Here is a 13,099-nt window from a genome sequence, read left to right as displayed (position 1 = left end):
GTTAGCTCTCTTCCACTTACCACCTTTATGTACATTAGATCTTAACGTGTTAGCTCTCTTCCACTTACCACCTTTATGTACATTAGATTTTAATGAGTTAGCTCTCTTCCACTTATCACCGTTATGTACATTAGATCATAATGAGTTAGCTCTCTTCCACTTACCACCTTTATGTACATTAGATCTTAATGAGTTAGCTCTCTTCCACTTACCACCTTTATGTACATTAGATCTTAATGAGTTAGCTCTCTTCCACTTACCACCTTTATGTACATTAGATCTTAATGAGTTAGCTCTCTTCCACTTACCACCATTATGTACATTAGATCTTAATGAGTTAGCTCTCTTCCACTTACCACCTTTATGTACATTAGATCATAATGAGTTAGCTCTCTTCCACTTACCACCTTTATGTACATTAGATCTTAACGAGTTAGCTCTCTTCCACTTACCACCTTTATGTACATTAGATCTTAACGAGTTATATCTCTTCCACTTACCACCGTTATGTACATTAGATCTTAACGAGTTAGCTCTCTTCCACTTGCCACCTTTATGTACATAAGATCTTAACGAGTAAGCTCTTTTCCACTTGCCACCTTTATGTACATTAGATCTTGACAAGTTAGCTCTCTTCCACTTACCACCTTTATGTACATTAGATCTTAACAAGTTAGCTCTCTTCCACTTACCACCTTTATGTACATTAGATCTTAACATGTTAGCTCTCTTCCACTTACCACCTTTATGTACATTAGATCTTAATGAGTTAGCTCTCTTCCACTTACCACCTTTATGTACATTAGATCTTAACAAGATAGCTCTCTTCCACTTACCACCTTTATGTACATTAGATCATAATGAGTTAGCTCTCTTCCACTTACCACCTTTATGTACATAAGATCGTAACGAGTTAGCTCTATTCCACCTACCACCTTTATGTACATTAGATCTTAACGAGTTAGCTCTCTTCCACTTACCACCTTTATGTACATTAGATCTTCTCTTCCACTTACCACCTTTGATGCTGTCTATACTCTCAATCTCAACTAAACACACGAGAATTTAAGTCTGCTACTTTAAAAGTGCAGAGTTTCCAATGTCCAAAATATTGCTACACTAACTTACTTGTATTGTCAGTAATGTCAGAACTACTTGCACTACTATTTCTAACCTTTGTGCTGATTATAAACGAGGTTAACTTAACGAATACTTGGTTAGTATTGAATACAGATTAGTTTTTAGCCTAGCTCAGAAACAATAGTGTCAGACATTGGCGAGTTGTTAAGTGTTTGTCGTGAGCAAATAAACTGATCTTTGTAAGCCTTTTCCTGCTATTCTATTTATCCCATCATTGTAACATTTTCGGACTTCATTTCATGAGTTAACAAAAGCAAATGGCTGAAAAACACTAGAAAATTATCAAATGAAGTAATGATAATGAAAACAATACGTCACTACTGCATGTGTTTACTGTATTAAGTAAGACACACGTACATCAAAACTTATCAGATGGGTTATTTTATTGAATTAGGGTATAATGATGGTATGCAATTTAATTGAGTATAGAAAGAAACAATATTTAAGTCACTTGGGCTAGAGGAAATAAAAGATGCTCCAAAGTGCCTTGATAGATGCAATGTCCTGTTGCAACGTGTTTATATTTCAGGCTGATCTGAAGTGTATGACGGACATGTGCGGCTCTTCCTTCCCGAAAAGTAGGCACTTGTAAACTTATCAGGGGTCTTTTTTCTGCTTATTACCCTTATCTGATTTACTTTTTTACAAGTTTCACACTGCTTCACAAGTAGCTCTTAACTTAAATTGATCAGATACCGTATGTACACACATTGCAGGCTGTATTAGTTAAGATTCCATCAAATTCCACCAATTTAAGATCCAACATTTATTTACAAATCATGTCAACAAGATAAATGGACTTGTGGTATGGAGTCACTATCACCTGGTTGAACAGTTTGCATTGATTGATGGAATTTTGTGAAGCTAACTACTGCCATATATCTGTGGTATGGAGTCACTGTCACCTGGTTGAACAGTCAAATAGGTCATAACCATGAAGTGAAGATGTGCAAAACTTTTTTTATTATCTACAGTGATTCACACACTCAAACAGCTAAACTACATCTGAACATACCCCAGATTTGAGACATTCAAGCTTAAATGAATAGGTTTCAATTAAAAACGCATAGCCAATGTGTTTCTACGGGCAAAGATCAAGCATTAGAACCATTTGATGGGCCCTGGTCACAAATCTGTGTACCCAAGCCTGATTGTGTTCTAGGTCAGCTGGTGAGGGCGTTACCGAGGGAGATGCTGGCCAGATATGAGGACAGAGTGGCAGAGGAAAATCTCAACCTGGCTGATCTGGGAGATCTCGTCAAGTAGGTGCACACAGAAGATTCAGTATGCAAGCAAACTAGATACTTTATATGCACTAATTTGAGACAGTATGTGCACCAATTTGATACAGTTACAGTATGTGGACTTCTTTGATAAAGTATGTGCACAAATGAGATAAATTATATGTATTTAATTGAACAAGTACAGTGAAATTGCTTAAATTCATGCCTTGTCAATTTTTATATAAAAAATCTAACCCAATATTAATTGATTGAACAATGTCGCACAAAACACCATGGAAGGCTCCATTATTTATTCCTTGCTGCAATGCCCTTTGTATGTCAGTCACTCCATCAGTCAGTCTGTACTTAACATTTTCATTGCTGCTCCATATCTTGTATACTCTAACGGATTTTAATAAAACGTGCCTCAAACAATGAGGGCATTTAGCTAGGTGCAGAAGGTATGAGGCAGTCCTATAACTGTTAGGTCAAATGTCTGAGCTTCCATTTTGATGTCCCCTCCATACCTCCTTTAAACTTTGAAGGATTTTCATGCAACTTTGCTGACATTGTTATCTCTGATACAAAATTCAGATATTTCAGTCAGTCACTCATGCTCAATGTAAAGGTTATATTTTAAGGTCAAAGGTTAGACCCTCCATTTTGTTCTGGTTTTTATCTCGGCTGTTTTTGGAGAAAACCCGAGGTATTGTAATAGCCAGCTTGTCGTGTCGTCTGCCTGCGTCGTGCTAAAACCTTTACATTGGCTCCAAAAGCAAAGTGCTTCCACCTACAACTTTAAAACTTCATATGTAGATGCACCTTGATGAGTTCTACATGCCTTACCCAATTTTGGGTCACTAGGTCAAAGGTCAAGGTCACTTTGACCTCAAAAAAAAATAATCTAACAAACTTTCATTAATTTAAAACTGCACACGCAGCCGAGCGTTGGCACCCGTTATGCTGTGCTCTTGTTATCCCCCGCCAGAGGCGGAGGGATATTGTTTTGGCGTTGTCCTCCGTCCGTCCATCTGTCAGTATGTTCATCCGTCCGATTTGCACCCATCCTCAAACAAAGCATATGTTGCGGGGGATATCAATTCTACAAATTTGCTTGTTATCTCTTACACCTTTTGATGAATTTTCTTAAAAAATTTCTTCAATGTCATTGTCATAGAAACAATGTGCAGAAAGGTCAAGGTAATATTGAAGGTTAAAAGCTGGAGCATCTACTTTCATGTCTGGTCCATGTCTTCTATACTCATTATAAGATTTTAATGAAATGTGGCTCCAATGTCAAGTTTATACAGATATTGAATTCAAGAGTCATTTGGAAATGATGGTTGTGGAATCAATTTACAGCAATCTAAATTCTACTCTTGACATTTTCAGATGCCCACATTGCGAGTTCCGGGCCTTCATGGACAAGTCTGACAAAGTGTTCAGGTGCCAGAATGACAAGTGTATGAAGGTTAGTACTACTAACTGATAGCTGCTGTGGGATATGGTCTTGAACAATATAACCCTGTGTGACAATCAACCACTTATTTTCTGGGGTATCATTTCTGCTGTTCTTTTACACTCAGTTAATTTTAATGTCATAAATACATACCTGCTATCCCTAGCTATACCTTTCTAGGTGGGTTAGCTTCTCCAGAAATCTTCAAGTGCCGGAATTCGGCTACCTCTCTAACTGAAAACAGATCAGGTTAAACAAAGTACAATGTAACCTAACCGGAAATCAAGAACCGTAACTCATCTTAATTTTCTGGAAGACACACCGTGCAGATCACCATTTTTTATCGGCTTTAAATTTGGACTTTTTGTTCAATTCTGCGTGGTGGATTTGGGTTTGAAATGGATGAATTGTATACTTTAATGTTTCTACTTCATTCAGAAATCTTTTCTTGTATTATTTTGTTGATAATTAATTGTTTTTCACATTTCGCCGGATTTTTACATGTGCTCATGAATTGAGCACGAGATTTTTCGTGATTTATGTCAACAAGTTATTGACTATATTATGCTGTGTAAATAATTTGTTTAACTGAATATTTCAGTTGTTTTGTTCGATTTACAGTTTTCCTACCTGGATTCTTTTCTTTTTCTTATTACAGAATAAGAATGAATTTACAAACTAGAGGTTAATGTGGTCACATTAAGAATTCGAGGGATTCCCACAATACTTATTTGTTATTAACCAGGTTTTTTAACCAGGTTTTCCGAAGGAAAAAACTGGTTATTAGATTGGTGAATGCGGGCGGACAGGCTGGCGGGCGGGCGGGCGGAACAAGCTTGTCAGGGCCATAACTATGTCGTTCATTGTCAGATTTTAAAATCATTTGGCACATTTGTTCACCATCATTGGACGGTGTGTCGCGCGAAATAATTACGTCGATATCTCCAAGGTCAAGGTCACACTTTGAGTTCAAAGGTAAAAAATGGCCATAAATGAGCTTGTCCTGGCCATAACTATGTCATTCATTGTGAGATTTTAAAATCATTTGGCACATTTGTTCACCATCATGGGACGGTGTGTCGCACGAAAGAATCACGTCAATATCTCCAATGTCAAGGTCGCCACGACTAAAAATAGATTCTAAAAAAAAAAAAACTTACAAACGGGGTTTATTTTGTTTGTTCATTTCAAAAGTTCAGTTTGAGTTTTCTCCCTTTATCAGATTTTTTTTTCACAATGAAAACCTGGTTTTGTGACAATTTTGTCCCTTGTTTACTAATTGTACCTTTGATCATAAATGCTCTGTTTGTAGTGCGTGGGACAATGCAAAGTGGCAGAAAGCAATTCGTCGCAGAACGTTTCTGGGCAGAAAACGGGCAGATGAACCTTCATCAGATGAGAAATTCTCGGTGACTTTACAGACGAGTATTTGCAGTATCAGTCACCGGGTATAGGGCAAGATGAAGATCATACTATGCTAATTTCGTTAGAAAGTCGATCAACATCAGACCATATGGTGACAACCGTCAGCGGGTCTATGCCCGATGGCATTGGCCAAGGACTACGACCAATGCCGGACCGTTTGGCAGCCGCCATACGGTCATTGCCTGGTGACAACACTGGTCATAGTATGACCGGTACGTCACCGGGTAATGGACTGGGGACCGGTCCGGTCACTGGTCAATGGCACCGGTGCGTGGTACCGGGGACCAGTCCGGTCCGAGGTACCGGTGACCAGGAACAGTCCGGTCCGTGGTACCAGGGACCGGTCTGGTCACCGGTCAATACCACCGGTCACCAGAGACCGGTCCGGTCACCCGTCATCTATCAACAGTGACCGGTCGGGTCACCAGTCACCTGTCAATACCACAGGTCACCAGGGACCGGTCTGGTCACGGTCAATACTCCCAGTCACCAGTCAATACTACCGGTCACCGGTCAATACCACCGGTCACCGGTCATCAGGGACCTTTCCAGTCACCGGTCAACTATCAACAGTGACTGGTCTGGTCACCGGTCAATACCACCGGTCACCAGGGACCGGTCCGGTCACTGGTCAATACTACCGGTCACCGGTCAATACTACCAGTCACCGGTCAATACCACTGGTCACCGGTCAATACCACCGGTCACTGGGGACTGGTCCGGTCACCGGTCAATCCTACCAGTCACCGGTCAATACCACTGGTCACCAGGGACCGGTTCGGTCACCGGTCAATACTACCGGTCACCGGTAAACAGTCAGTACTATCGGTCAACTGTAACAGTTCACCGGTCATCGATCGATAAAAAGACATTGATCATCTTCATCAGACTATTCCTCCTCCTCTTCTTCAAAGGCATCTGAGTCGTCAACTAGTACTGACAATAGAGGTAGACGTCGTACACAATCTCCTTTATCGAGTACCCTCTTTCAAAGCGTCGATATGATCGGTACCAATCATCTCAAGACTCTAGGAGACGTTATTCTAGGAGACGTCGTTCTCATTGAAGCTGATCTGTTTCTCGGCTTCGTTGGGATAAAACTCGTCGTTATGCTTCACGTAAACAGTGTCGCTCTGACTACACTCATCCTACACAGTACTATCCTGTCTCGGATTGTAATGTTGCTGTACACTATGTACCAGATCCAGTTTCCAGTTTAATATTATCAAATGTTGCTGTGACTGGTAGTACTTCGCAGACTTTGTCTTCTGGTGTTGTTCTCACCACTACAGATACTCTGCTCCACGGGTTTCGGCTACGCTACCTGTTCGGGTACCTCCTACTGCGACATTGTTTAATCGGGACACTTTATGGCTTCAAGATTCCTATGGACAATTCGTTCCAGTCAATCCTGATAATTTACCGTCATCACCTCGGGTTTTAATTATCAGGGTGTTGATTGTGTAGATGGTCATTCATCATTACCAGATACTCACAATCTGGTGCATGATAATCGGCCTAGTATTTCCACTTCGGTTTCCGCTGATTCTATGCACACAGCTGGTGTTGTAGACAATGAGGCCGATTCGGAGGTAGATCCCAATGATGACACTCAGTGTCCGACAAATCCATTGCCCGGAGCCCGGGGGCTACCGAAATTTTTCATCGGGCTACTGAAATTTTCCAGCTGACGCCCGCCGGGCTACTGTAAATCTATAAGAGCGGTAGCCCGTTTGATTGACAGACATACGTAGAATAAACACGCTGACCATGTGTTTCAACACCGTGTATTGCTTATAATCCAATAACAAAGTGCATTTAATTATCTAATCAGTCACCGATCACTTGCGGTAATGTCGTAAACAGTAACAGTGTATTTTAATCATTCAATCAGAATCAACATTTGTCGTCTGCTAATAATATAATGAGAGCCGGTTGGATAGTTGGCGCACATGATGCAACATCATTTCGCAGTTTGAAATTCTTTGTTAACCGCAACAATGACGTTTTTGATGTCGTTAAATATCCAAGGACGCCGGACATTAAATAAATCAAAACAATAGCGGATTCTTCAAAACGGTAACGAAACTGAAAATTAATATTAATAACAACGGTGTGAACGCGGTTAACACCTGCTTATTAGTTTGCATTGTAAATTTAATAATTGGATTAATCGACTGTTAATCAATAATCCCATATATGCCCAATTAATATTTTTTAAACCAAATTATGGGAGGGTAATATAGATGATGATAGTCATAAACACAAACGTTTGCAATTTTAAAGTGTCAAATGAATTTCGGCATATGGTTCTATTTAAAGATATGATGAAACAAGCTTCCAATCAGGACCGTTCAATTGCAACATGCGTTAATCACCTGCCACGGTTTGCGCGCGTTGTGTATGTGTACAGCTATTTTAGGTTACAAAATTCTACATTTAATAAATGAATTTCTTTGTCCAGATAAAAAGCGCGCAAAAATTGGCATGGGTGTACTTATTTGTAAATAAAAATTTCGTAGCGGGTACAACATTGAGATTATTTAATTTCCATTAAAAGTTTCGTTGTGAATTTCAACTAAAGTACCGGGGTATCTCGCGAATTATTTGGCATTGACGTTTCCTCTTAATAAAATATAATGTAAACACGCTGTATCGTTACCGTTACACTGTATCAGTTCCTTCATTATTGAAACAATTATTGTATTGTATACTGACTGCACACAAGTGTCGTAACATACGGAAGCAATACGTAAATTCGGACAGTACTTAAAGTCAGACACAAGTAAATAAATGATTTAATACTCTTAATTTCTTGAAACTCGGTATTTGTTGTTTAAAAATGCAATTGCATTGATTAACACCGTACGAATCAATCGTATTGATCATCTAAACGCTTTATTTACGTTTCCACCTTAACGTGCTGTCCGAATTTAAGTACACATGCATGTGCACATACATGTAATATCTACATGTAGTATATGATTTTCTTTGGTACATTTACATTTAAGTACAAGGTGCCTGTACTGTAACATTAATTAACGATATTGACTGTGTACATCAGACTACTTGCTGTATTATGTATATGTATGCATACATATTATGTATATGTAAATGTAGAAATAAAATAAAGATGAAAACCTGCCTCTTATCATTTTGTAGGAAAATGTTATGGGCTACCAAATATTTTTATTGGTAGCCCAGTGGGCTACCTGAAAAATAAGAAATTTGTCGGACACTGACACTGATCAATATTTGTCATCAATTAATCAGATATATGAACTGATATTTCAAACTCTTGGTGATGATTATTGCCCAAGACCTGCGGAGATGTCTACTAATTCAACGATTTCTATTACGGAAAAATTAGTTCGTACATTTGATTCCAACAGGCTTTCTTAGGCTACGTCTCGCATTGATACACGCCTTCCTATAGGTTCTACTGTATTATCAGTTTTTCAATCGTTGGAATCAGCTAATAAGACCATTCCAAAACGAGGAGAACTGTGGAAGGTGCCTAAGGATTTATCTGATCCTAAGCATAATGAACGTACTAGAAGCTACAAGCCTTCCATACCAGATCCAACCTCCGGATTGGATTTTGCCAAATAACCGGTTTAGGATCCTGACATCAATAAGCTGTTGCTTAATATGCCTACTTCTTCAACTTCTGTTTCTGTTCCTTATTCAATGTTGGAACAATGGGAAGTGAGAGAACGCAGATCTCTAGGTCTTACCAACCAAATAGATCTCATGCTAGCAACTATTTTGCAGTTGGTGTGTGATTGGTCAGACTCGGTTCCTGAAGAACTTCGTGATTTGTTAATTCATCTTTCACGAACGACATTGTCTCTTTCACATAATGCTGCTTCTTCAATGTCCGAGATGCTAAGGATTCGTAGAGATCTTATCCTTTCTTCGTTACCTAAAGATTTTCTATTAGAACCGAGTATGAATGCTTTCAGAACGGAACCTCTCTCATCAGGATTCTTTTTCGGTGAAAGGATTCAAGACACAATTTCAGCGGACAAAGATGATCAACTTCATGCTTCTTTAGCTAGAAACAACTCTGGACAACGCCAAGGGGCTTTTAAGTGACCTGCTTCTAGACCAATGACAAATCCAGTAGTTAAGAAGGATAAGAGGAATAACCTTTTCTCTGAAAGGCCTTCCTTGAATACTCGGTCAGTTCCTAACAAACAGTCTTCATTTAGCAGACCTTCTGTTTCTCAGAAATCTTCTGTTAAGAAATCTGGTAGGAAGAACAAGTCTCAGCCGGATAAGAGTTATTCCAGACCTTTTACCGGCAAGGGTGGACTGCCTGCTTATCAGCCCTAGGTACCTACCCTTTCTACCGCCTTCTCATCCGATGCCGGAAATACCAGTGGGAGCCAGACTTCTACATTTTATTAAATCGTTGGCTTCGTATAACTAAGGACGCTTGGTTTTATTATCTCGTTACAGAAGGCCTGACTTTTCAATTCAAAAACAGACCTCCACTCTCTCGCGTCCCTGTAGACCTGGTATCTCCGCATCCACAGATTCCAGAGTCCATTCTCGGTCTTTTGGAAAAACAGGCGGTAGAAAGGGTTACAGACCCTTATTCTCCAGGATTTTACAGTCATCTTTTTCTTGTTCAAAAGAAAAATGGTTCCTGGAGACCAGTAATAGACTTAAAAGTTTAAAACACGTTTCTACTCAAACCAACTTTCAAGATGGAGACTCCTTCCTTCATAAGGAATTCCATCAAACCTCTGCACTGGTGGGGTGTTCTTGGACCTGGAAGATGCGTACTTCCATGTTCCTATACACCCCAACTACCGGTATTACCTTTGTTTTGCATTTCGAGGCCAGGTATACCACATCCGAGCGATGCCAATTGGGTTGGCAACAGCCCCTCTAGTCTTTACCAAGCGTATGGCTACAGTAGGAGCACATCTTTGTGTTCACTGTATTCTGCTTCTTCAGTACTTCAACAACTGGTTGTTACACCAGCTCGATCGTCAGTTGCTTCTGCAACATCTGGAATTTTCTTGGAAGGAACTCCTATCATTAGGGCTTCTTTAAATGCAGACAAATCAGACCTCATCCCATCTCAAGATTTCACTTTTGTGGGAATGAACTTCTTGACTTACATCAACAAGGTCAGAGTGTCTCAACATATATCAGACCTTCTGGTGAAGGTCATTTGGGTTTTGTCCCAATGTCATATAACAGCTCAAGAGTTCCTATCTCTCAACGGTATCCTGAGCCCAGTAGCAGACTTTGTGCAATTAGGACGTCTGTTCCTGCGTCCTCCTCAGCATTAGCTCACAGCTTGTTGGAAATTGTCTCCGGACATTATGTTATCGCAGATTCCTATTCTTCCGGAGTTTATACCACATCTTCAGTGGTGGCTAGACGAGGAGACTCTCTTGGCCCCTTCTTCCTGCGCAACCATCTTTGTATCTTATGATGGACGCGAGCAAGGAAGGGTGGGGTGCTCATCTGGAACCACTCTGTCTGACAGTTTCAGGGTTGTGGTCTCATCATGAGTCACATCTGCATATCAACAATCTAGAAATGCGAGCGGTATTTCTAGCGGTATCTCATTTACAGTCACATCTTCGAGACTCTTGTGTGATGGTGTCAACAGGCAACACATCAGGATTCCTTGCTAATAATCAACTCTCCTCTATGACTTCTAACCCTTCAAAGTTCCAAGTCTTTTTAATACTTGTTGACATAAAGATGATGATAGACTTCTTTGCCCGGTCAGTGCTTTTAAGTTCTATCTTAATAGAGTAAAGTCTATTCGAGGTTCTCGCAAAAGACATTTCATTCCGTTAAAAAAAGGGGGGGGTAGGTGTCTGCGGCATTTATTTCTCGTTGGGTAGCCTCGACTATTAAGAAAGCTTATTCATCTCTCATCTAGGGATTTATCCCTGTTTAACATTAGTCCGCATGAATTAAGAGCTCTTTAAGCTTTGTGGGCGTATATTAATAATGTTCCACTTTCTGAAGTGCTTCAAGCTGCTTTCTGGAGGAATCCTTGAGTGTCAACAAGACAATTTATATATGTTGGGTTCTCTTGTGGTTGTTCAAACAGTAGTTTTTTCCATGGCGTAAATGTACTGACGCTATCCGGAAACTAAAGTACAATACTGTACTAACGAAGATTATCTGAGGACATATTTCTACTATCTCTGGCTGAAAAACCTGAATATGGGTTTTTGCTGTGATGGGAAAATATAACGAAAACCTCCCGCCACAGCTACAAAATCAGCTAGGGATAGCAGGTATGTATTTATGACATTAAAACAAATTTTCTTAAAATAAAATTCATTTTAATTATTAAATACTTACCTGCTATCGGTAAGTCCCACCTCCCACCCCGCTCATCGTTTAATATTCTAGTAATTGCATGAAAAGTAAGATGAGTTACGGTTCTTGATTTCCGGTTAGGTTATATTGTACTATGTTTAACCTGATCTGTTTTCAGTTAGAGAGGTGGCCGAATTCTGGCACTTGAAGATTTCTGGAGAAGCTAACCCACCTAAAAAGGTATAGCTAGGGATAGCAGGTAAGTATTTAATAATTAAAATGAATTTTATTTTAAGAAAATTTGTATTTGTAAAATGGAACAATTTAGGGATTTATGCAGTGTAGCTTATTGTCCCCTACCGGTTTCACCGGAGGGGACTTATAGTTTGTGCTCTGTGAGTCTGTCTGTCACACTTTTCTGGATTCTGAGATAACTTTAAAAGTTCTTCATATTTTTTCATGAAACTTGAAACATGGATATATGGCAATATGGACATTATGTACGTCATTTAATTTTGTTCCTACGTCAAAAATTCTGGTTGCTATGGCAACAAATAGACTAGAAATACTGCTGAAAAAGGTGGTTTTCTGGATCCTGCGATAACTTTTAAACTTGTTCATATTTTTTTCATGAAACTTGAAACATGGATAGATGGCAATATGGACATTATGCAGGTCATTTCATTTTGTTCCTACGTCAAAATTTCTGGTTGCTATGGCAACAATTTTTTTTTTAATCTGACAATGGTGGAGCCGGTAGGGGACATTTATTGCTTGGCAATAGTCTTGTTGTTTGTGTAGTTTATTCTTTGTCCAATCTAAATTATATTCCTGACTTATATGATTTGCAATATGAGAAATTAAAGGTTCTTTACGCCCATCTTCAAATCCTACAAATATTGCTTCACCCTATGTATTTAAGAGAAAGTCACATGCATGTTTTCAAGCACGTATATGAATCTTGGAATCAAGGTAGGCCGCAAGCAGGGCTTTTAGGATTGTGCTCTATTTGATTTCTAATGGCAGGGATCTAAATTAGCAAGTGCACACAAGCCAATTGTCCCTTAAATTTATGGTGGGCCTCTAAGATTTATGAGAAATCTCATAATAGAGTCCTCTGTAAAAGAAGTGTTGACAGACAGAAGATGGGCAACCATGGCTTAAATGTTAATGTCCAACCTTTTGAAGTTTTGTTTTATGTTTTCAGGAGACGTGTCGTTACTGCCAGGTGGGGTGGGACGAACACTTTGGGAAGCCTTGCTCTGAAGTGGAGAAAAGAGATGAGACCAAACTGAGGCTGGAATAGTGAGTAATGTGCCTTAATACATACATGCTTATATGTTGGAAATAGTTGGGTTCTGATTGATAAACAATGCCTTACAGCCCGGGAGTGTTTGGGTATTAAAAAAAAGTTTATTTGCCAATAAATAAGATAAGAAGAGAACACCACTTAGGGCCATGTGACATAATAAAGACAAGCCAGGAAGCACAGGAAGGTATTGATTTTTTAAGACTTGCAAAATAAAAAATTAAAGAATGAGTATTTGAA

The 13,099-nt window shown here is 39.4% G+C and overlaps 1 protein-coding gene across 10 annotated transcripts in view; it reads left to right on the top strand.

Moving 5' to 3' along the window:
• The window catches only part of LOC127848315 (uncharacterized), a 97,784-nt gene that overhangs the window by 72,638 nt on the left and 12,047 nt on the right, over positions 1–13,099 (top strand). For all 10 annotated transcript variants that reach the window (XM_052380693.1, XM_052380695.1, XM_052380698.1 and 7 more), the window contains 4 exons: positions 1,670–1,718; positions 2,303–2,402; positions 3,756–3,834; positions 12,758–12,855. In XM_052380693.1, the coding sequence (XP_052236653.1) occupies positions 1,670–1,718; positions 2,303–2,402; positions 3,756–3,834; positions 12,758–12,855 (326 nt within the window). The remainder of the gene's footprint in view (positions 1–1,669; positions 1,719–2,302; positions 2,403–3,755; positions 3,835–12,757; positions 12,856–13,099) is intronic.

The sequence above is a fragment of the Dreissena polymorpha genome, chromosome 10, assembly GCF_020536995.1.
Source record: "Dreissena polymorpha isolate Duluth1 chromosome 10, UMN_Dpol_1.0, whole genome shotgun sequence".
Classification (NCBI taxonomy): Eukaryota; Metazoa; Mollusca; class Bivalvia; order Myida; family Dreissenidae; genus Dreissena; species Dreissena polymorpha.
This window is presented reverse-complemented; position numbering and strand designations above follow the sequence as displayed.